The following is a 26,551-nucleotide window of genomic DNA, read 5'->3' as shown; positions in this document are numbered from 1 at the left end:
TGCTGTCCTAAAGTCTGGCCTACAGTAAGGGCCTACATAATGTTAGAAGAAAAAATAACTGAATGCGTAACAGCAGGCTCTCCTGTAATGCAGTCTCACTGAATTGCAGTTTGGATACAACAACAATCTATGATGCTTTATGTTAGTCCTGAGCTATTAAGATGAAAATCTTTATCTTGAAAGAGCTAGAACTTTATAGGTGCTGTAATCAATGGATAAATAATGATTATGGAAAAAAAACAGGTAGAGAGACAAGGTGTTATTTGTGTTGAGACTTAAGAAATGTTCTGTGTTTTTCTCTATGTGCACAGTCATTCTTTTATGTTGTGGACAAACTAGGACACTTCTCTAATGGTTTGCGTTAACTGTCAACTTGACATGATCTATAGCCAATGGGAGATGGGATGCTGGGCATGCCTGTGGGGAATTAACTTGTAACTTGATGTGGAAGATCCATCTTAACTGTGAGTGGGTCATTTCTCTGGGCAGGAATTTGTTGAACTGTATAAATGGAGAGGGGACTATATAGTGTGCAGGAATCTGCTCTTTGCTTTTGGACTGAATGCAGTAGGATCAGCTTCTTCTGGCTCTTGCTGCCCCCATTGCTTTGCCATGGTAGGTGTACCTTAAACTGTGAGCTAAAACATATCCTTTCTCTCTTAGGCTGCTTTTGTCAGAAATAATTGTTTTGCATAGTCCAAAACAATCTCTTTTCCTTCTCCTGGGGGCTAACACTCTAGGTAAGTCCTGTAGGATTACCATTTGTAGTCTCATCTCATTTCCTTCCTTCATTTGATTTAGGCCTTTATTTTGGGATCTTCACATTTATCCTTTAGGGACATTTGTTATCTAATAAGTTCCATTTATATTTGGGCCAAGCATACTGAAAAAAGATTCTGAATTAAAAATGCATTTTCCTTCTTGGTGACTAGTGCAAAGAAGAGAGTGTTTTCGTAAGTCACCCAGTTTAAGATAATATACAGCTAATTGACATGATTTGAAAATATTTCAAGAATTACGACAAGATTTAACAACCCCCAACACACACACACACACAGACACACACACACACACAGAGACACACACACAGACACACACACACACACACACACACACACACACACACACACACACACACACACAGAGTATTCTTCCCAAGTAAAAAGCCCAAAGGGACCAAGGCTGGATGATGCCCTAGATTTTTGGGAGAGCCTACATTGAAACAATTATTTCTTTGAGCTGCCACATTTGCAGGTCATTAATTCTAGGTAAATTTGTTAATGTTACAAAGTATTAATGTCCTTTATTCAGTCTAATAAATCTAGCCTATCAAATAACACTTAAAATATGGGTAATGTGAGTCTAGTGTCTTTACTTCTAATGCTGAATATTCAGGGCCATGAACTGTCACAGGTTTATAAACTGCAATAGTTTACGTCAGTGTTCTGGGTTGCTGTGGAATGATTGATGTCCCTTTATAATTCACACACTAGAGCCTTCCATTCACAGTGAGATGGTCATTGCACACAGGATTCCTTGGGAAACAAACAGGTTTTGAACAGGTGGTGAAGGTAGAGCCCTGGTGGTAGGTTCAGTGCCTCAGAAGAGATGTGAAAAGTTTTCATTTTCTCCTCCCCATGAGGGGCCAAGTGAGAAGGTGGAAGAGTAGTAGCTTTCTCCAGACCTCAGCTCTGCTGGACTCTGATCTTGGACTTGCAGCCTTTAGAGCTATGACAAATAAATTCCTATAAATAAAGCCTTCCTGTCTGAGATAACATGCTGTGACAGCATGATCTAAGTGCCATTGCGATGAGCTAAGTGTTAATACAATTCCTGTAAAACTGGAGTGTTATCCTAATCCAAATGGCCATTCCAAGAGCAGAGTAAAGCCAGGCGCATGAGAACAAGGTCTAAGGCTACGTAATCTCAGGAGCTGGGCCTCAGCATGAGCATGGGTATGTGGAGTGGCTTCAGAGATGGGCTCAGCTCAATCATTTTTGATCAGCTTCAGTGCACATTTCAAGACAAGACAAAAAAGTAGATCTTTCTGTGAGTAGTTGAACACTTCTGTTTTCTGTTTTGCTTTTATTGGTAGTACTATTTGATATAATAAAATCTGTATGTTTGATAACCCATTGATATAATCAAGGAGATAAGAAAGTACTTAGAAATTGGGTCACTGGTAGAGTTGGACAAAGTCTAAATTGAGTGCCAGATTGTATTGCTTATACATCCTACCCCAGGTTATCTCATTGCCTGGCAGCTGGATTATAGCTGTAAATTGTACTGACCAGTTCAAGATTAGCTCTCTCTTCTTTGCTGTAGGTTCTTTGACTTCCTCCAACCCCATGGGGAATTACTTCCACTTGCTACCAACTTTAACATTCCTTTACACCATGTACATTTGAGCATCTTTACTCCTCCCTTGAAATCTGTTTCCCTTGAAACAAAATCATGTGTTCAATTTTAAATGCCATGTTTTTATACTTTTTATGAATGTTATCTTTGTCACTTAAGTTCCCCAGTCAGACACAGGGATAACAATAATTCCTTCATCTTATTCCATCCTTCTATTTTTAAGATTGCATGAGTCACAGTCAACAGGGCTGCTCCTTAAGGACTGTGTGTCTTACTTAATGCATTGAAGGAAGAATTGTCTTCAAGGTCTTTGTATTATAAAATATTAGACTACTTATAGTTATTCCTATTACTACCAAACATTGCTAACAACACAGGAATCACAACCTGTGAGATCATTTCGAAATGGCCAAAGAGTTCACTTTAGGTAGCATTTGAGGAGTCCAAGGTGCAGAAGTCACATGCTGTGTAAATGGGGACATCAGCACTCCACCTTGGTTTCTGGTTCCAGGGAGGACAGAAAGGCTAAAGGAGACACTAGAAGTTGCCTCTTTCTTTCTAGGCCCTATGCCACCAGGGATTTAGGAGTCAAAAGTGCTTTCTCCACACAAACATTAGCTTGTCTAAAACACAATCAACTTGCCACTTGTCCTGGCCTTTGTGCTGGCTAAGATAAGACGACAGACAGAGTCAGTAGAGACTCTGCATTTCTAGGATATAAAATCTTACGGAGAGTATAAAGGCTTGTTAAAACACTTCAATTCCCTACTGATTGGCTAAACATGTGTTCTACTCTTTATGATCAAAACACTTCAGTTCCCAAATACAAAACCAGACTTTAAAAAACAGGAAGCTAAAATTCCAAATTGAGGTCACTGTTCATCTTTCCCTGCTGCTAAATGAGCAGTAATAAAACATCACTAACAAGGTGTATCAGAAACCAAATTGAACTCATTTACCCCTCACAGTGTGGTGGTTATAACCCCAAAGATGTCAGTTCAATGTTATAACTTGCATATGAAATGTATTCCCTCGGGCTCAAATGTTTGAATACTTGGTCTTCAGGTTGGGGCTGGGAAGTTTTGGGTGATCATAAAACTTTGGAGTTGAAGGTATTGCTTGCCTTGAGGTATGTCACCTAGGAAGAGCATTAGAGGGTTTTATTCTGACTCTGCTTTGGGACTGGCTCTATGATCTTGTTTGGTATCATTCTAAAGCTGCTGCTATAAGCTCCTACTGGTCTGGGCCCACCCACTCCAGTAGCCATGCCTTCTCTGCCATGGTGGAATGCTCCTTCTGAATGAATAGCCATATTATACTTGTCTTCTCTTAAATTGTTTTTCTTCCATTTTCTTTTCAGTGCTAAAAAAATAATACAAACAGATTTCCATGACTATAACAAGCTTTAGAGATAAATCAACCTATAAGAGGGAAAGGCTTATTTCAGTTCACAACTTTGAAGCCTTCAGTCCATGGTTGGCCTGTTACTTTGTGGCTGTGGTAAAGAATCATATGGTGGGATTCTGGTACAGCAAAATATTCAACTCATGGGTCTCAAGAAATTACAGAAAGAGGAGGAAATATATTTTACTAGAGGCTTCAAGTGCAAGATCCTAGTTACCCAAGATCCCCCTACTAGATCAAAGGTTTTACTACTGTCCAATAGAACCAAGCCCAAAATTTAGCCTTTAGTCATGGAACTTCTAATCATTATATATGGAGAGTCATATGAAATTAAGTCAAAGATTTGAGATGAGAGAGTATCTTTGATGAATTTGGCCATGACCTGAATATACACACAAATGACATTGTGAAACGGCAACATAGAGATCAGACATAAATAGGAAAAAGACACTGTGAAAACAGACACTGGTTGGTGTCATATAGCCCAAAGATAAGCATTTCAGTAGTATCTGAAGATGGAGGGGGCAGAGGGACCCACTTTTCCACAAACCATATTGGAGAATTGGAGATCTGCTAGCACCTTGATTTGACCCAAGTGAAACATTCCATAATTCTACCTTTGAGAACACGATACAGTTCTTGAAGTAAACTCCTTTTATAGTTGTTACAGCAGACAACAATCAAATATAGGTCTTTCCATAGAAGTTTGCTTATGTTTTCTAAAAATAAGATAACTTTGCTAAATGTGTATGGCCACTTGTGTTGCCATTATAGGGTATTGCAAACTGCATGGTTAAACCACAGAACTGACTTATATATTGGAGGATGGTAGCTCTATACCAAGGTCAGCCACACTTGTTATTCTTGTGGCCTCTCTAGTTTGAAGATGGCTATCCTTTCCCTGAGCCTTCTTCCCTCTACCTGTCTGTGTCCTGACTTCTTTCCCTAAGCACAACCATTTTGTTGGTTCAGGTCCATGTGAGGTTATACCTAAATTGCTTCTTTTCACTATCTTTAAAACACTAGGTTGTGAGACAGTTTGGATTAAGCCTGATAACTAGGCTAACCCAGATTTCTCAGGGAAACTTTGCCTGTATCATTGATCTTACTCCCCTTTATTATGCCCTGTTAGAAGGTTTAGTTCTTGGATACTTTGAAGTTGTATTTATTTTGATGGCAATGAAAGATGAACGTATTAATCCTTTAAAGTGCTTGGCAAACAAATAAAACTTGTGTTTATTCACCATCATATAACCTCACTGATTACAAGAATGTGGACAAATCACATTTCTGGCCTACCTCAGGCATTTACAACTAAGAGTAAACAAACCATTATAGAACGTTTTATTTTTAGAACAGGAATTCTCAATGTGTCCCTCTGGGGGCTGGAATGTTTCAGTTAGTTAAAAGTGCTTCTTGTCACACATACATGAGGACCTGAAGTCAGATCCTCGGCACTCAAGAAAAATATGCTACATATCAGAGATCCAGTTCTTGGGAGGTAAGATAGGAGGATGAGTCAGCTAGACATCAATCCTTGGAAGTCTGATGCAAATGAGAGTACAAGAAAAAGGCAACAGTACAGACATTTGCATTTTCTTTCATCTTGGTTAACTTCTTGCTTCCTTTTCTGAGTCAGAATCTATGACTGACAGATTCCTCTTTTCAGAGGAAAAGAGGTTTAAATAGACAGGGGGAATGAGAAGACTATCTTATAGGAGCAGCAGTTTTAGAAAAAGTTCCTGGAGTCAGGAAATGATGTACTATAGACCATTACAATGGGAAAGATTAAATGAGACCATCATACCTGACTTTCAGAAAAGTGTTAGTTTAATCAGATGTGGAGGGTCCCTTCAGGTTTTACAGCTGGCAGAGAAATGATCCATAAAAAAACAAAAATGAAACTCAGTTTAGATTTTTAGGTAGCAGTGTTGGGCCAGGACTTTTAAAGTCTGACAACACCTCATATATTTTTGTCATATTTAAGCATCTCACAATTTTAGAAAAATGTTTTCGGGTAACAACTCAGCCTCATGAGTACCTTAAAGCTCAAGATATGTTTACACTGAAGCTGTTTATAAAGTAAATATGGCTTTGTCTGTATTTTTCTGCTGATGACTTTGAAACAATGCCTGAGATAAGGGGTCTAGGGAGAATGACCAAGTTAAATACAATGCCCGTGGGAGTCAGGATTTGGCCTGGTCCTAAGATAACCTAACACTTGGGAGGTTATCAAGTACAAATGACATCTCTCACAAGGATGAATTTTTATGGCTTAGAAGTAATGTTCAATAAAAGTTTTAGGGGGAAAGGGTCTGGACAAGTAAAGCATAAATTCTGGAAGATATGGGCAGAGTCTGGCTCATCAGAGAACAAAGGATCACCAGGCTTTCAACTATATTGCCGGCATTGCAGGAGAACAGGCTAAACATCTCTCTCCTTTGATGGATATGTGTGAGTTTAACTTCCTGGCTTTTCTAGTGCTTATCTGTGTGCACAACAAGCACAACAAGCATTATTATGTCTACATAATGACACACTATTAGTTACATGGTCAGATGCTCAAGACTTAAGCAAGCCACAATTAGTAAATATTTAAGACCTATAATAAATATTTATTGAACTATACACAATTATTTGCTATGTCAAAACTTACTGCTTTCTCTTGGGATAGTAAAAATAATGCTCTTGGAAAAGCTGTATACACAGTTTTAATGTACAGTACCATAAACTTCAAAAGTAAAGAATACCCAAAATATATGGAAAAGCAAATGGAATAGTTACCAGTTATACCCAAGATTCAGGGAAGGACTTAGAAGGGTCTTCTGACCTCCCTTTTATTCAAGATTCTGGCTTTTTATAAACCTGATTACTTCTCATTCCTTGAATTCCATTAATTGCATATATGTCTCTTGAAAAATTACTTAAATTCAAATCTTCCTTCCTTCTCATTTTAGCTTCTTCAATTATTCTGAAGGTCTGTTCAGAGTATGGAAAAGGCTTTAGTTAGACATAGTTCTTGTCTAATTTGAACTCTTTTGAACTCTGATTAAGTATGCTAATAGTTTTTGGAGTTGCTCATATAGCCCAAGGCTTATTTTACATTAGGAGGTCCAGAGACAAACTGACCTATTCAACAAGATCCAGATGGCTAATAAACTCAGAACTCAGGTGTCCTTACTCCAAACTTAGTTGTGCTGGATATATTCAAAAGAGTTAAAAATTAAGGTCTGAGCTTGGGACAAGAGAAATAAGGCGTAGAAATGACATTGAGATGTATTATAAGTCAAGCAGAAGCTGAAGTTTTCATTATACGAAGCCTTAATTAGAAAAAACTTACATAGATAATTGGGCTTAACAGGTACATAAAATGTATCTCCTATTCTGCTTTATAGGAAAATGAGATATATTATGTTGTAACATAAGGATATTTGAGTCGTTGATTAAAAGTCTTGGAACATTAGCAATCCTCTCTCCAACCATAATACTGTTCAGCATCTCTTGAGCCTTCACTGTGTACTATGTAATGCATTACAACTAAGGACAAAATTCTAGCTTTCAGAGTTCAATTTCTGCAGAAAGCTGGGATTTATAAAGTGAATATATCAGAATGCAGTAGAATAAAACAGCCTACTAAGAGGCTTTAGGGCAACAGGAAGAGGATCAAAGGTTCAGTTTTGTGCAGTATGACCGAAATGGCCTCAATGATAGCTGATGTTGGGCAGAAACTAGAAAGAAGGTGGGCAGAAAGCACAACATGTGTCTGGAGAGTTACAGGCCTAAGGGACAGCCAGTTAAAAGGCCTTGTGGAAGTGTGCTTCGTCATGTTTGAGGCATAGTGACACACATTCTGAGAATAGAGCATACAAGTGGGTATGTGGGAAAAGACAAGTAGAATCAGACAGTGGAAGGCTGGATCATGTAGAGCCTTCAAGCCCTTATAAGGATTTAGGGTTCTCTTTAGTGAGTGGGAGGATTTTATATTAAGGTATGACATGTTCTGATTATCTGCCATGTGTCTTAAAACTGATGACTATTCTGGAAAAAGACTGTAGGAGGCTGTCACAATCCAATGAACAATTAGGATGTCTAGGGCAAAGTAGTAGCTGGCAAGATGATGGAAGTTAGTTGGGGTACAAATGTATATTGATGGCTAACTCGACTGATAAATGGGTGTGAGGGATGAGAGAAGAACAACTTACCAGACAATTTCAGAGTTATGGGCTTGAGTAAGAGAAGAATGTGGTGATGTTTAGTAAGATACAGAATATAGTCAGGTGCTTTATTCTAATACTAGTAATTAAAACTCTGATAAAGAAGATCATTTTATTTTTCTAAAGTTCAGAGAGAAAGCTTTAGTGCTTATGTTGTTATACTGCTTTATAATGGCATCTGTAGTGAATTATGTGAACATGAACACTGGGGGAAGATTCTTGCTAAAGCTTTTTGTCCCTCATTCTAGAAAAGGCTACCATGCCATGCTCCTTGGCAGCATGTTTTGATGAGTAAGTGTCTGGGAGATGTCAGCTTCACTGACTCAACGCTAATAAGAGAGGAAGGGAATTGAGGAAGAAAACTGACCCAGAATTGTTCCTGTCTAGAACTGCAGGAACAAAACTGGAGAAGAGATTGAGAGAAAGGATGTCTAGTGACAGGCCCAAATTGGGATCCATCTCAAGGGGAGGCCCCAAGGCCTGACACTATTACTGACCTGACGCTATGGTGTGCTTATAGATAGGAGCCTAGTATGGCTGTCTTTTGAGAGGCCCAACAAGCAGCTAAGTCAGATGCAGATACTTACACCTAACCAATGGACTAAAATCGGAGACCCCTGTGGTTGGATTAGAGAAAAGCTAGAAGAAACTGAGGAGGGTGACCCCATAGCAAGACTAGCAGTCTCAAATAACCTGGACCCCTGAGATCTCTCAGATGCTAAGCCACCAACCAGGCAGCATACACTAGCTGATACGAGGCCCCTGACACATACACAGCAGAGGACTGCCTGGTCTGGCCTCAGTGAGAGAAGCACCTAACTCTTGAGAGACTTGAGATCCCAGGGAGTGGGGTGGCCTGGTGGTGTGTGTTTGTGTGTGTGTGTGGGGGGGGTTGGAGACATCCTCTTGTAAAGAGGGGAGGTGGGAGGAGGAGGAATCACATGAGGAATAGGTGGGCTGGGAGGGGGCTAACGACTGGACTATAAAAAAAGATTAAAGATAATTTTAAAAAAAGTTAAGATAGTACAAACTTAAAAAAAGAAAAAAAAAGGCAAAGGAAAAAAAATTAACCCTGGCCTTAAAAGGCAGAGATGTGAGGTCTACTTTGGTCCTCTCGATGAAGGTGGAAGCTTTCAGTGCCACAATATTAATTCTATAAAGGCATATTTTAGTCTTACTACAATTGTGCTTATAGACATCATCTTCCCCAGTTACAGAATGCAGCAAATTCACATGCAGAGCCCACGAAGTACAGAGGGACAGAACTCCGAGTTTCATTTTTAGGGGACTTGGCTGATAGGCCACAGAATAGGATTTTGTCATGCTGAGTAGTGCCCTTAATCAGAACGTTTCTGAAAACTATACTTGAAAACTCTTAGTGTCCGGTACCAGAAATGTGGAGTCTTGGTACTTGGGAAGCTGTAGAGATACAAAGAATGAGCACAGGAATTTGTGATTAGTCTGGGCAATGGAGAGACCTTGAGACCCCCTACCTGTCAATGGAGAGAAAACTTTACACATGCCATACCCCCTTCCACACACATACAGCACACACACTTGATAATTGATATCTAAAACTGGATTTCAGATGTTCAGGGTAATAGTTTGATACACATACACATTATGCAATAATTTCAATCAAGCCAATCAACACATACATCACTTCATAGTTTTAGCAAATCTTTTACATTGGCAAAACTGATTGTAAATTCATGCTTTTATCCTTTTGAAAGTTTTCCATTTACAAATGAAGAGTGGAAATTTAAAATATAATACCATTAACTCACTGTATCTACAGCTTCAACTGCAATTTCATTTATTGGGTTCAAACTTTAAAGCCAAATATAAGACTTCCAAATGGTTATTGCTGAGGGCCAGACCCGGTGTGAGGGGAGAGATCATCTTTCTTCTTGTCAGTTCTTCTTGAGGCAGCAGAGTGGGAAGAGCGTTGGCGAGGACAAGTCTTTCCTCTTATGAGATATTTAGGGTTGCTGTATAATAAAAGTTTACTTAACTATACTAGAAAAGTTTACTTACTATTGCCACTGTAGCTGACTTGCCTTCGGTGATCCTCTGAGGCTAGAAACTGCAGTTTCTTGCACTTAGCACCTCATCTCAAAAACAGTAAAGGATTAAGTAAAAAAGCCTTTGTACTATCTCAGCAGGAACTACTGGGCTCTAACTTATGCCTGCTAGTCTGAGGTCTCAGGAAGAAAAGACACTTAGAGAAGTTATAGAGTTTATTGTTAAGTGTAAAAAGTTTCTTATAAAAGCTATCTAAAGGGAAATGTGGAAAGGTCCTAAATGGGGAAAAGGAAAACTTCTATCTGGGACAAGGGAAAAATTCTATTCCATATACTACTCTTAAGTGGGGAAAGGCAAAAAAATTCTATTCTATCCCTCCACTGTATCTGCCTCTCATCTCTTTGTCCTCAATACTTATACATGTATCTTTCAGAATACATGATCACATGTTACAAAGTTCATCACAAGTTCACACCAAAAATCAAATCATAAATTAAAATAGAAGTTTACAACAGAGAATGTTTACATGCATACCCGTCTAGCTCCACAGGTTCACTGAAGGTTTAAAACTATAACTAAGTTATTAGTGAAGTTTTGTATAGATAAACCCAGGCAATATTTTATCTTTTGTCCTAGCACCTATAATAAATTGTTAGTTCCCTTTTAATGACCTTTGGTTAATTGTTTACAACCTCTTGGAATGTGCTCTGAGTAGAGAAAGTCTGGTTACTATCTAAGGGCAATTAACTGATGACACTTGGGAGACTGGCAGAGTTCTCATTGCAGTTTTGACTATCAGAAAAGGACCTAATAGCAGTCCCGTTATAAGAGAGCTTAATAATCATTGATATAATTTTAGGGATTCTTATAGGATCATCATTAAGACTTAAGAAGTCATCTATTTGTCTATATAGCATCACCACAAAACAGTACATCTTTGTGGATCTACAGAGATCTGCTCCAAAGGGGTGTGCTATTGCTTAGTGATTGTTATATATGTTTAATAATAATAGGAAAAGCATATTAATAGGAGGAATCTTTCCTAAAATAAGTACCTTAAAGCCTTGCTGAGTAAGGGCTCACTACAAGTGATTATATAATAATCCAAGGCAAGCCGTTTCAGGATGATCACAGGCTAGTTATTAGCTTGTCTCATTATGGGTCCTGACAGGTCATTGTATTTGTTAATTTTCTTTTTGCTGTGACCAGATACGGGGATCCAAGGGACAAAGGCTCAGAGTACACAGTCAATCATGACCAGAAGCAGATATTACTTTCAAAAGCCTGCCCTCAGGGATTCTACAATGTCCTCCAAACATTGTTACCATCTGTCTAAACCAATGGGCTGGGAGTTAGGAGCAGTTTATACTCATCCTAAGTTACTTAAACTAGCTATGGTCAATTAAACTGCTTTTTACTCAGTATTCTGAATATTTCATATCGGTGATGAAAAAACTGACTCTCAATCCTACCTGCCCCTGCCCTAAAGATATTAGTAAACATTTTTATTTGGTATAAATTGGGGGTGGAAAGTTATAAGTAAAAGGAAGATGTTGCAGATACTGTTCAACATTTTTTAATGTACAACAAGAATTATCTAACCCAAAATGTGGTTAATACTGAGGTTGAGACTGACTTATGCCCATTCCACAATATGTTCTACAAGAACCTTACTTACAGTTTGTCAAGTCAGTATCAGAATGCTGAAGAAAAATCAGCACTCAGGAGTTGGAAGGCTGTTTGTTTCTTTAGAAGCTGGCAAGTGCCGGATATCTAGAGTACTAATAAGAGTGCTTAAAAGTTAATTGTCTGATTTGCTTCATGCCAAAGAACTTCATCTAAGCATTGCTTGGTCATTTTAACTATAAGATAAGCTAGTTCAGTTGGGTGTGACTATTAGCAATTTCAGACATAACAGCTTTGAAACTGTGGTTGCCAATTATCAATTGAGAGGTCTCAGGTACAATATTTTCTACAACATGGGCATCATATTTTGATGACCATCTGGCTTATTTTCTTCTCCAACTAGCTAGTGGTGTTAAGCCAAGAATGATAATCACACAGCTATTCCTAAACCTATTTGTGTAATACATAGAACATTAACGGAAAAAAAGAACACAAAATGAGTTTCTAAAAACATAATATTTATTGCTGGATCACCTATCTTAAAAGAATCATCCTGTGAATATTACCATAAACACTATTCTGGAATAAATCATCATAATTAGGAATAAATTAGTTATGTTAAGCACTTCTGGAAATGAACTTATCATTTAATAATACAGGGTAGAAATATATTATTCAGCATGATTTGTCCACATTTTTCCTGTACAACTTTGATCCAAGAGGGCAAATTATAAGGTTAAAACAGAAAACAAAACTTGAATAATTCCAACCACAACTGACATCCCTACATAAATAGGGGAAATCTCACAGGGCTCCACTCCTTGATGAAGAGCTACAAACAATTCACAACTGCTGAGAATTGGTCTTCCAGAGAGATGAGCCCCCAAATCCTTATCCAATACCAAGTAGTACTGGATGTTGCATAACCAGCCCTAGAAACATATACACAAGGGCAAGCAAGCAACACTGGATTAGACTCAGCAGGTCTTACTTATGTTTGCTCATTTATATGTATCAACAATGGTTAAAGGGGAGGCAAATTTGGAGTGGATTTGAACATGAATGAGTAGGATAGAGGTGAGGGAGGAGAAATAATATAGATTTTAATTAAATAAAACAAACAAACAAGGTTAACAATCACAAAGTTCACAGCTGAAACACAGAGAATTACTTTTCTTGTTTGGTAGCATGTATGGCACCTTCTACGACCATAAGGAAGAAGCTTCCAGGTCCAGTGGAAGTTTGATTTCCCCATGTTTTATGACTCAGGTATACAGTGTCTTCAGCAAGAGGTTCTTACAGTCCAGTTCAATAGCATAAATAGGAGGGTTGGCAATAACCTGTAACGTTAGGATGTATGTGTAGGATCTCTATGGCCAACAACTGCAAAAGATGTAACCAGGTCCTGTTAATGGGACTTTTTGTGAGTCTGTGGTGTCTAGGGAAGAACCTACTACCATTATTCTACTACATGGATATAATATTAAACTTACTCTTATACTCACTAATTAATGTATCTGAATCCTCATCAGAGAACGATTTTATGAAGCAGATGATTAACACAGAGACTCACAACTGGTTCAGGTGCAGATAATAACAGACTGCAGAATACTCATCCTCAAATAGGACATTTGTCACACACACCCACCTCCAATGTTCAGGGATCCAGCAAGAGGGGATGAAAAAACTGTAAGAGCCAGAGGCAATGAACGACTACAAGGAAATTACCTGGACACAGCAAAGTAATTGCATATATAAGATGGCATATTATGATGGGAATTCTGATTATATGCTACAAAAAGTGAGTATATCTTATATTCATTTAAGTAGAATTGTAGTCACTTGTTAACACAGGTGTTTTTCAAATTTCAAAGAAGGTATCTGCAAGTTTAATAAACAGACAACTCAATCATACTGATTTTGGGAAGAGTTAGCAAATGAGAGAAGAGATGAAAGACATTTTTGCTTTTGTCCCTTGGAAGAGGTTTTCAGCTGATAGCCACAGCCTGATAGATATTTATAAGTAGTAGCTTTTGTTATGAACTAGTATTGCTTGTTAAGCATTGGTTCCATGTTGAGATTATTAATGTTATTAAAGATGTGAAAGGGATTTTTTTTTTGGAGGGGCCTGAAATCCAGAGATTTGTGCATACTAAGCATATAAAAAGACTTTGGGAAGTATTTGTGCATACTTCCCAAAAGGACCAATTTCTAAAAATGGTCCTTTACCTTAAGATTACATCGAGAAATACTGATGCTGCAATAAACACAGTAAAGTTACTTGGATTTTAGGCCAAGTTTGTAGAATGTTTATAATTTACATAGATAAATCTTCAGTCTTAAGTAAATCCATCTGGAGTTACTTGAAAAATAATTCCCTAAATATAAATACATTTAATCTGTAAGGACTGGTCATTTCACTTATCCTCATTGGTTTGCTAGCACCGTGCCCATACTGTGATATTTCAGAGAATATAAAATGATTAAGAAGGGAAACCAAAATTTCTTTTGTTTGCAGCCAAGATGTGGGGATTATATATTTGTACTCATTAGTTCTGAAGCAAGAGAATTATCATAATTGTTTTAGAAGAAATAACAAATATAAATAAAATATGGAATAGTGTAGAATTGGCAATTTGATACTATCTGTTGAGTCAATAAGAACCAAAGTTCATATGATCCAAACCTTAGAAATTAAACAATCCACAATTTCATTTTCCATTAAAATATTTATTTGAGGTATCTTACTGAAATAAATAAGAGTAGTTTTCCTCTAACACTGATAAGTATAGATACCTATCTATATGTTATTTTTTAATTGAAGCATATCAAATTATTTTTCCTAGAACATAGCACATGAAATATTAGGAAACAAAAATAAGTACTTAAACAATCTCATTCTTAAATTACCAGCACAAGGCTTCTGAACCTCAGCATGGTAGACGGTTTGGTGGAAGAACAGTAGATATGAAGCCAGGGGGCCTGGACTACTTTGTCTATTTGCTACATATCATAGGCAAGTTTCCTCCTGAGCATTAGTTCTTTACCTTCAAAATAGGAATGACACTAATTATATCCACTTCACAGGACTGTTGTGAGTATCAACTACATCAATATACAGAATAGCTCTTTGTGAATGTAAAAGAGCTGTAAAAATATTATGTTTAATTTCATATAAAAGAATCAATGCATATCTCCCTTCAACTAAAGAATAAGCACCCAAAATGTGCCTTCTTCAGCTGAACTGTCACCTATAAACCTGGATAGGAAAATGCACCGTAGCTTAAGCACCAGAGTTCCCTGGATGAAGGAGACCCAGGGACTATTTCTAGTACAGTTTTCTCAACAGTTAGGTAGGAGCTAATGAATCTCGAGGGTCACTTAAAACTTCAACAGCTAAAGGAAAGAAAACAAGAACATTTATATAACAACACAAGGCTGGGATACAATAAGCTACTTCTTATTTTGTGATTTCAAAGTCATCTATGAATTCTTCACAGAAGAGACAGTTTAACCACTTATAGTTCTATGCATGTGTGAACACAGCATTCTCTTGCAGTAAGATCAAACACTAGTTCCTAAGGAGAGAGTAACTGAAATGAATAAACTCTACTGTAAATTTAGATAACTAGTGACTAAAACGATGAGTTACAGGAATACTGGAAAGGAATTCAGTACACTGATGATTTTAAAAAAAGTCATACTTGCAGATACATCATCTTAAAACACAAAAAAATTCTTACTAAAAAGACTAAAGAGCTTACTGTAGGTAACTGTTAATACACTTAAAAACACTAACAATGATACCACTTAAACATAATAGAAAAATGAGTTTTTCAGTATTTTAATGTTTAGTAATAAAACACAAAATAACCACCTAACGATTTATTAGGAGCTGTACTACTTACTGTAAAGTTCCAATGACAGTGTTACAGTTTAAACTCATGCAAATAACTAGTTATTATAGCTTAGCATTTTCGTAAAACATTACTGAAAAGATAATAGTGAATCATATGCTAAAGATGCTGAAGGCCCTTTTAAAAATGTCATTTACATTGGCTGTATATATCAGGTCATACAAAACTAGACTAAGTTACCTTCTTTCTCATGTAGTCTGTCTTGTTAGTTTAGTTATATCTACTACTGAAAAATTATTTAATACCTTCTTTTCTTAATTCCTCTGCCATATCAATTATAGATATACATGTGGAACATAAAGTAAATGTTTCAGGAGTGTAAAATTAAAATTCATTGTAAATGGTTTGAAATCAGTATACCGAAAAGGAGCCAATTGCCAATTATTACTAGGCTAGTGTATAACAAAATAAATGTATTCAACTTAAAATAGTATTGGCTAATATTTACTAACTTTTTGTCTTCAATTTGTAACTTTGCTTTACATCTGTGAAAGCTAAGTCCTATCTTAAAATGTGTGGAATGATTTGATGGCATTCATTCAAGGTCCTCATTCTCTTTGGTAAACAGGTCTGCCAGGTCAGCCACAGTCAACACAGAGGCTTCAGAATGCTTCCCGGATGAGCTTGTGTGGCTGTAAGATTTCCAGAGGCACAGTGAGAAGGCATGGCCAGGAGTTAGTGACTGTATGCATGACAATAAACTGAGGCACAAATCTGCCATATGTAGTCATCACTGAGCCACAAGTAGATAGTAATTGTTATATTTTGTCAAAATCAGTGAAAATGCGTAAATAATTCTGAAGCTTTGTCAGAAAATGCTCTCTATAAACAATTAATAAAAAAATCAAAGCAAATAAAAAACAGAAAATAAAACATCTGACAACTGTTGCCAAGCAGGTTCTAAACTCACTATTTACTTTAAATTTACAAAGAAGTTCAGTATTATTTTAAGTAATTGAAATAAAATTCATGATGTCTGCAGCACTTGACAACAAGAACAAAACTCTTTCAGGTTTAGATGAAAAACCCTTGGGATGGCTGGCATCTTTCCTGTTAAATCAGAGTATGGAATTTCTGGTTTGAGAAAGTTTCTGTTACCAAGTACCCTAGAGATGCCCATCCCTTTGAAAGAGCTATCATGTCATCTCTCTTTGGGCGACTTCCAATCCATCCGTCTCACAGGGAGGGAGGAAGGTACTAGTTTACTTCAAGATGACTTTAAAGGAAAATTACCGTGCAAACGTTAGAAGTTTAATGACTGCAAGGCCAAGTCCTAAATAGTTCAGACTGTTCATCATTCTACTACTATGACGCCTATGTATTTGACACAAATCACCAGCCAAGACTGTAAATTCAAACACACCTATTGACCTGTGACTGGTAAGCATAAACTATAAAACATTAATGCATGTTTAGTTTTACACATATCAAAAGTTTAGGTAAGACAGAACAATACATTTCATTTAAAAAGTAATCAAATGCAGCAAAGACAAGCCAGCTACTTTTGCATATTATAACCTATTAAATTATCTTAAGCCAAACACAGGATGTCCAAAGTATTAACTGGGACATGCTTTAGATAAAATGCTTTTCTTTGGTTTTGGAAAAAAAAAAAGTAGTGTTTACATCAGTTCTTGTCAACCAGGAGATGATCTAAAACTCTCCAATGATGGGGAATCCCCATTTGTAAATTATTACCTACCTCCTCTCAGCAGTTTTTAGCATTGCCTGCATCCGTTCTTCTATTGTTGCTTTAATTAAGAATCTATGTACAATAGTAGGTCTAGAAGGCAAATAAGAATTGTAAGTTTAAAGACCACCTTAGACAAATGGGTAGAAGATGACCTTATATAGACATGCTACATCCATTAGTCCACTGGTGCCCACTTGTGGCAGGTCTTTATAAACATGCTCAGGGACAGGTTAACAGTGCATACTGCCAATGTGATCTTCATGAAATAAACTCTCATGGAGGAGACAAATAATAAACACACAAGAAAATCAGTTGCATGCATAGATTATGTATGACAAGTTCAATTGAAAGAAGGGAATTAGGCACTAAGTACAGGAGGAACAGGAAGAGCATGCAGACAGAAAACAAATGTTCATATATATTACTGGGATAAGTACATGCTTGGGCAAAGCTAAAAATGTTTCCAAGGCCAACATCAGGCTAGCGCAGCACAAGTGTGTTATAAAAGCAACAGGTCAACATGAGGTTAGAGGTGGGCAGGGTTCAGATCATAAATGGTAGTCCTGCAGGATTTGATCAGGAACTGAATTTTGTAGTTATAAAGGAATGTGCTCCAGTGGTTATGCAAATTTTGATTTACACTGACTGTACTTTGGAAATGCCTTGGCTGCTGTGGAGGAAGAGAAGAGATATAATTTGAAGTCACCATGGCAAGAGGAGGAGATGGATTGTGCTTTTTGTCAGTGGGATAAGAAGTAGTCAAAAGATGAAGAATATCTTTGAGATACAAGAATCAAGATGAAAATTATTTGAATAAAAGACATACAGAAAAGTCCTAGATTTCCTGTCTGAGTAAGTATAGATGATAAAAGTCACATTAAAATAAGAGGAAAGCTTGGACTGGCTGAGAGTAGCACAAATGTAGTTTTGCTTTACCTGTACCAAACTTGAGATATCTAGTCAATATCCTGGGGGAAATAAAAAGTTCCTAGATACATGTACAGATAACAACTAGATACATAAAGATGGTAATTTTAAGGTTCAGGGATACACTTGTGAAGGTTGTCCACCTACAAATACTACTTAATGGGTGAACTACCTGGGTGAACTAACAATTAGGGAGAGTAGATAAAAAGAACCACTGGACTACTGCAAGAAGTAGGCCACCAGTTAAACTCTAAGCCTCATTTCAGTGGTATTACACTCAAGGGTAGCTACCAAAATAGAAAGGCTGACAGAATAGAAGATCAAGGGGGTAAAGGTAGATTGTAAAGGATTGCCACTTTAAAAATGATTAACACTCAGACATATTCATGTGATTACTTCAAGATGAAGGCTCTTGAGAACATGAAAAGAGGTGGCATTTAGGACAAATGGGATGTAAAATGGATACTTCTTCCACTGTAACAAAGGGACAAACACTGCGCCCTCCTAACCATTAGCAGAGCCACACTCTTGCCTGAAAACAATCAGTGTTATATCCTCTTGCCCAAGCATGGAGAATATTCAGCATACTCTTCTGTCTTTTCCCACATTTTCTATTTCTAAATGAATCATTCTCTAATTTTTTATTTAAAACAAAAAGAAAATAATTTTTAAATTTATTCTCTTCTTTTACTCTGCAACAAAATCTCTCAAAATCCTATTCCTATGGGCTGCACAGTAAGAGTGGGGAGCCATGGTTAAAGCATGGACAGGGAGGCAACAGGGGTGTGCCTGCCACTTTTTACCTAACTATGACACTATACAAGCAATGTAATCCTATTTGTGTTTGTTGAACTAGAATTTAATAAAAAAATCATTGTAAGTAGTTGCCTATACTGCTCCATTTAAACTGATTTTGATCATGATGCTAAATAAAACTAATGGTCAAAACTCCAATAAGATTTCTATTTTGACATTTTGCATCAGGTGACAGTTAAGCATGTGTCTTTCCTTTTCCCAGAGCCTTGTAATTTACGTGTGCCAGGATTTATTTAGTTCTTGGCCCATCACTGTTCTTTCTCTCCTTTAACAATCCCATTCGTGCTCATAGCTCAAAAATATCATTGCATACTACTGATATCCAAGTGTGTGCCTCTAGTCCTGGCTTCTTTCCCAGTCTCTGAACATACATATCTTGGATGATAACTAATAAAATCTCAAACATATCTAAAGTAGTTTTGTTCTTACCACTGAATCTGTTCTATCTCACAGTTTTCTTCTATTCAGACAAAGGCTTTCTATCCTCCCAGCTGTCTAGGCCAAAGCCCACAGTGTTGCTCACACCCACTGAGCACTATGACCACAAACATTGTCAGTTCTACTCAGGGATAAACTGAGAGCCTGGCCACTACTCACTGAGTGCACTGCCACTACCATGCAAGCTATCTCCTGCTGTCATCAAGACTACATGGCCTGCCTGCTCCCCATACTCACTCCCTAGCCTGCACATCATACTCAGAATGATTGTTTCAAAGCTGAGGTTAGATGTGTCCTCCTTCTGCTTGAAGCTTCCCAATTAGGGCCCAATATGACCCCCAAGCCCCACTGAGTTCCTTTCTGACCTGTTTTAGTTTAGCAACTGTGGCTCCTTGCTAGTTTTTTAAAACCAGGAACACTCCTGACTTACAGATATCACACTGATTTTTACTAACTGCTTAATCATTCTTAAGATATTAGTATAGTTATATTTCCAATCTTTTTCATGCTTTGCTCAGATGTTACCTTCTCAGTAAGGCTGGCTTCCAAGTCATCTGTGCTCTTTACTGTCCCACCTGGCTTGAGGTTTGTAGGTCCTAACACAATATACCTTTTACTTAATCTACTGCATCCTGTCAATAGACCAACCTGCTTACAAGTTATAAGTTGCATAACGTTATCTCAAATGCTTAAAACTACAGAAAGTGTTCAGCAAAAGTCCTCTGAAAGAAGCATGTAGAGACTGATGGAACACCAACTTACATGATAACTGAATGATAAGGCACTCTCAACTGTAGGAGGCTAGACTGTCACTGGGGAGAAGGAGGATACAAAGACTAAAGTAGTCTCTTGAAAAAGAAAAGAAAGGCTATTTACTGGGAAGCAATAGCCTTAATGGCTTTAGGCTTCTAAATCTGAGACAAGTCCATCTATGTTTTAAGAAAATGCTGGTGTAACAAGAGGTCAGTGTTCAGGGCTGGTAATATGGCTCAACTAGTAAAAGTACTTGATAAACTTAAACCAACAACCTGAGTTTGATCCTTAGCACCCACATTTTTACTTTATTTTGGTTTGTTTACTTATGTATGATTGCTGCTGAATGTACCCTTGCATGCCAGAAGAGGGCATCAGAACCGTTTATAGATGGTAGTGAACCACCATGTGGCACTGGGAATTGAACTCAGGGCCTCTGAAAGAGCAGCCAGTGCTCTTAATCACTAAGCTAACTCTCCAGCCTAGCACCCATACTTTAAAAAGAAGTAAGAAGCAGTGTATCAGAGACCAGTTAACCTGGAGTGTGCAAACCACCAGAAAAGCAAGCAAGATTGCCTCTACAAAATGGAAGGCAAGAACTGACTTCTGAAAGTTGTCCTTTGACCCCCAAATACACAACTGGCATGTATATACCTACATTTACATATAAACTAAATTTAACTGCATTCTAAACGACACTGGACGGACTTTAGAACTGTGTATTGGTTATAGTTATCCTACTTTGCCATATTTTGTTTTGGTTTTTTTGGAAGAGTGCAAAGGCTTATCTTGACCATCAATTTGATGAGATTTAGAATTACCATAGAAACACAACTGTCAGTTCATCTACATGGATATTTCCACAAAGGTTTAAGACATATGTGCAGAAGGGAGACCTACCTGAGTGTGGACAGCTGAGATCAAAAATGAATGAGGACAAAGTAAACTAAGAATCAGCATTCATCTGTCACTGTTTCATCACTTCGGCTTATATGACTATCTACTTCCTGTTTCTGCCACCCTGAATTTCCCACTATACTCTCAAAACTGTGAGCCCAAATAAACCCTTCCTTTCTTAGCTACTTTTGTTTGATGTTTGTCACAGCAATGAGAAAAGTAATTTAAATATAGAATCTGTCTCTTTTTCCACTGAAAATTAAAAGTGTATTTGGTTTCAAAGCTGAAGTTTATGCAACAATAAATATTTCTGACTCTGGCATGTAAAACTTTATTCACTACTTCTCATGTTTTACCTCAGCAGTTCCAAATTGTTCACAACCCTAGGAAATGTCAGCTTAACTGCCCTTTATTTGTACATATGCAACTCTTCGACAATTGTTTTCTAGCCTAACTTTAAAATAATCATTCCTTCAGCTTACTGTCTTTCTTCAGGACACAAAGCATATTGTTCATAAAACTTTAAATCATCTTGTACTTGTGCTTCACAGTGGCCTTTTATGTATGTTTCTAGATGGGAATAGATTATGTCTTATATGACTGGAATCTTTAGTATGTAAAGTTTAGATGCTCAGTAATACTAAATAAGTACTTACTGTGTGGTTATTGTGTGTGTCTGTATGTCTTCAAACATTCAAGGCCTCTGATACCCATAGGTAAAATAACTAGGAAGCTGAGTTACAGACACTCACAATTTGGTATTTGAATAAAGGAAGTACATATCACATAAAAATGACTATTGGTTCATATACTCAATGACTATTGGTTCATATACTCCACTAAATGAAACTATTTTTAACTACATTGACTTATTGGTTCATTCACTATGTGTGTGTGTGTGTGCGTGCGTGCATGTCCAAGTGCCACAGAGCATGCAGACATGTAACAAAGTAGAAATGTCCATATCTGACTTCATGTGATGGGTTGTAGTTAAAATACATACTAAAAATAATGTATAAAATTATTTCTAGACTATGTATGAGGTGAAAGAAACATAAATCAATCTTATGTTTAAATATATACTCCCTTTCCTCAAACAGTCCAGGTTGTAAAAAACAAAAAACAAAAACAAAACAACAACAACAAAAAAATCAAAAACCCTAAACAATTTCTGACACCAAACATTTCAGGTGTGAGAGATAGAATGTGTACTTAAGAAACAGGAGGGGTATGATAAGCATAAATAAAAAATTTAAATGTTGAATTAGTTTCCGATAATCTGAAGCAAGGTAATAAAAGCCTAGTTTAGTCCTTACTTTGTCTGTCCAATTCGGTGCACTCTCCCAATGGCCTGAAGCTCATGGGCAGGGTTCAGTATGGGCTCCACCAGGAGGACATGAGTGGCTTCAATGATAGTTAATCCATTAGAGCCTGTGTGCAGGGGCAGCAGCAAAATATTGATTTGGGGATCATATTTAAACGCTGAAAGGTTCTCCTAAAAGAAGAAAGGTACATTTTAATTTAGGCTGGATCGATTAAAATAAGAGCAGTTATGTTACAGCTCAAGATAAACATAATAGGGAAGATTAAAATGCTAATCCACCAATTTTAGGAATTGGAATGTTGTTGTTTTTCTTGATTTTGAAGAGAATCATACAAACCCTTTTGCTTTCATAGCATGTGGGAACTACAACATACATATATGTGATACATAAAAACTGAACTGTGTGAGTGTACAGGAAAACTATGTCAAGTTAATGTGAGGTAAGATAGGACTCTACTGTATTTTCAGTTGTTCTCGTATGTGGTGTGTCTCAGATTATACGCGTGACTATACTGAATTTGATATAAACAAAATTTTAATCACATGTACGTTTTTTAGAGAGGGGGGGGGGAATAATCCCAGGGTACAAGGACCCCTTCAAAAGAAATACTGCAAGGCCATTTCTTCCTACATTAAAGAAAAAGATATTAAGACAAAAACATCTTTTTAAAAGATTTTGTTTAAAACATTAATTTCACTGATAATTAAGAACTTAAAACATTCTTATAGGGTTCAGGACAGAAGATAAATGAAGTCAGCTAGAAAACAGCAGGTTCAGTTTGCAACTGATCTGTTAAAAACATGAGCAAAATTATGACACACCTGGAATGTCTTAATGCGACTGATTTGTGTAAATTCCATGTTGTTGTCGGTGAGAGCTTTTGAAATAATATCTAATACATCTTGCCACTAGAATATAAAAGTGAGAAAAAGTGTTTACATACAGCTTTTGACCAAAGAGACTTGAGAAGGGAATAAATCATAATTAAACCACAGTAACTTTTATATATCAGTTAAATGAACAAAACCAAACCCAAACCCTCAGATGGAGAACCAACAACACTAGCTCTGTCGGGAAACAGCATTTTCTTTTCCCATCAAATACTGGTTGAACAGCAATATAATAAAATACAAGCATCACTGAAAATAATTAAAATATAAATAGAAAACAATGGTGTGTTTAATGTATATAGCTTATCTTTCTAAAACTAGGATTTTACTATATTTATAAATAATACTTTATTTATAGTACATTAACTACTTTTTCTTAAATCAGCCATTTCATTTGTGAATCTTTGAAGGTTACTGATTCTAATTTTCAAATATCAAAAATATCTCTAAATGACATCAATATAAAATCTAATACGTAATGCTAGGAACTTCCTTTATAAAGTATTATCACTTTTCTCTATATACATAAACATAAGGATACAGGGAAAAAATGACAGTAATTCTGAATCTTCGCTCTCTTTCAGTAATTTTCTTAAGTAGTTATTTGGTAGACACTAAGTAAAGGCAGAAGACCAGCTAGACTGAAGCAGAAACTCTTGATTATACCGTCGAGAAAACGAGTGCTTTGGCTCCTGGATCTCTAAGTTGTATTTTCATCAGAGTTCTGACCACAGCTTCCACTTTTGTAGAATGGCTACCCTTTGAAAACAAGAGGAAAACATATTAGCACCAAACAAAACCTAGTTAAGGAAAGAAAGAAAATTGGTATAAACCATTTCATTCAAACTATATATAACAGAGCATATATATATATATGTGACATATATAATTTAGCAAATATATATGTGATAAATACATGTATATATATATATATTTCAGCAAATATATATGTGCTTAGTATATATAATTTGGCAAATACATATGTGCTTAGTCTATTTTGTGTTTGCTGGGAATTTTTTTTAGTGTCTAATTGCAGAAATGAATGTTTATCACCAAGGTGTTTAATAGACAGCTCAGTGGGTAAGCAACATCCTTGGCATGAGCCTGATGACCTGAATTTCATTTCCTAGAGCCCACAGAATGGAAACAGTCATTATTGACATGCCATCACTTGACTCTGCACACATGCCGTATCATGCACTTTCTCCCCTGTCCCCCAAATCTAAGAATAAGGATTTCCTAAAAGAATTTATATCCAGTTAATTGAACATAAATGCATTCTAGAAAGTCCTACAGTATTGATACCAAACACTCTGTAGTTAGGTTTTATAGTTACTAAATTCTGATACAATAAAGAAACAGAATGTATATTTAAAAACCCTTCCTTACTACTCCATTCACTTCAGACAATTTAAGATTAGAAATGTAAGAATACAAAGAATGAAAACTCAAGGCACCTTGAAAACTGAAGGATTCAACCAATGAATACAATTTCCTTGCAATGGCATGACCATGGACAATGATAGATACACAAGATGTCGACTAACAAACAGGCAGATAGAGTCACTTTACAAGAATTTTTTCTCTCTCTTTTTCAACTGTTCCATCACAGGAATATGGAAATAGAAAAGTAGTTTAAAACCTGAGGAATAAACAAATGATGAACCCATCATCAGTGTGTTTAACCTAACCCTAGTAAAAAAATAGTAACAGGTTTTCAGACCTTAGACATGAACACTACCATGACCTCAATCGAGGTGTGGGAAGTGGACAATCCAAATGCAAATGGATTACCACAGCAGCATTCATCCTTTCCTCAATGCTCTCAATACACTTATTTTTACATGAAAAAAATACAGACCCCCCCCAGTAAACAAGGAAGAAAGTTATTCTAATTTAATGGGAAGACAAGATTTTGAAAAAAAAAAGTAAGGCGAAAAGTCTGCATGCTAAAATAAAGATCTAATATTTACTTTTTTAGACATACAGCCTCTCAGTTATACATACAAGGTTTAAAAAAAACTTAAAGGGGACCATACTATCTCATACTACTGATTTAAAATAATATTAAAGAGAAAACAGAAAAAAGAATACAAAGTGATAATTCAGCCCTTCAGATAGAACCACTCATATACCCTATACCATGCCACCTTGGAAAGCTTCTCACTTCCGATATGGCTCAGTGGGTAACACTGACAAGCCTGATAAACCTGAGTTCTATCCTTCTTACCTACGAGGTAGGAGAGAACCAACTCCCACAAGCTGTCCTCTTACCACCACATGTAGATTCGTGCCAACACACACAAGAAATATATGTTAAGTGAAGTATAGGATAAACACAAGTCCTTTACTGAGCTGTTTCTTACTGAAGATTCAAAAGAAAACAGAAAGAAAATTTTTATAGGCAACATTCCAAGTGGGGTATTAACTCCATGTAAGGAAAGATCAGCTCATTCTCCTGTTATAAAAATTAGATGGTTCAATGGTTCTCAAAAATATCCCCATAGGTTCTGAGCCATTTCACTGAATCACAGTTAATTATTAAGAATAATTGTGTCAGGAACCAAAAGCTGCATCTTCCCAGGAACTATAGAGGGGAAAAAGGTTATAGGAAAAGACTGCCTGTGTCTCTAGGGCCCCTGTTTTGAGTCTGCATGCCCTTCACAGATTTGAAAACAGAACAAGCATATAGTGTCAGAACTGTATTTAGGCAGCTCCATCTCTCCATATGAAACTGTAGCCAAGACCTCACCATGTAGCCCAGGCTGACCTTGATTTCACACCAGTTCTCCTGCTTCATGCTCTCAATGGATGAAATTAGAGGCATGAGCTACTATGCTTGGCTAAGATGAAACATTTCAAACTTTAGACTATTTTTAGACATTTAAATTACTAATTATTATAAAATGATACTCTAATGGGCATATGCTTTCCATTTTCTTGGCTATATAATTAAGAATGGAATCTTTGGGTCTACAGTAACCGCTGCTTTCATAGTACTGCTGGGGACTAAACCAAGGCTGTGTGAATGCTGGTCACACTCTACTTACATGCCATACTGCTAATTCTTTACCTTGTAAGATGCTATGTTGAAAGTTCATTGCCTCGGTGAACCTATTTTGATTAAAAACTCGTAATTTGTTAAGTCAAAAGAAGATGCTCTAGACAACAAAGGATTACTAAAGTAAAAAAGGAGGCAGAGAAATAGTAACAGATGCTCTCTGCAAGTGTGTATGCTCATCTTGCAGTCAGATTGAGCTCCCTGATA

General features: G+C 36.8%; 1 protein-coding gene across 1 annotated transcript in view; it reads right to left on the bottom strand.

The window, feature by feature from the left end:
- Positions 1 to 14,336: 14,336 nt before the first annotated feature.
- Shprh (SNF2 histone linker PHD RING helicase) overlaps positions 14,337 to 26,551 on the bottom strand; it is a 71,895-nt gene continuing 59,680 nt past the window's right edge. The window contains exons 26-30 of the mRNA XM_028777783.1: positions 23,950 to 24,042; positions 23,215 to 23,301; positions 22,385 to 22,563; positions 17,247 to 17,327; positions 14,337 to 16,176 (exon numbers count right to left, since the gene is read on the bottom strand). Coding sequence (XP_028633616.1) covers positions 16,080 to 16,176; positions 17,247 to 17,327; positions 22,385 to 22,563; positions 23,215 to 23,301; positions 23,950 to 24,042 — 537 coding nt within the window. The 3' untranslated portion in view covers positions 14,337 to 16,079. The remainder of the gene's footprint in view (positions 16,177 to 17,246; positions 17,328 to 22,384; positions 22,564 to 23,214; positions 23,302 to 23,949; positions 24,043 to 26,551) is intronic.

This window comes from Grammomys surdaster, unplaced genomic scaffold (genome assembly GCF_004785775.1).
Source record: "Grammomys surdaster isolate TR1022 unplaced genomic scaffold, NIH_TR_1.0 315, whole genome shotgun sequence".
NCBI classification, from domain to species: domain Eukaryota; kingdom Metazoa; phylum Chordata; class Mammalia; order Rodentia; family Muridae; genus Grammomys; species Grammomys surdaster.
This window is presented reverse-complemented; position numbering and strand designations above follow the sequence as displayed.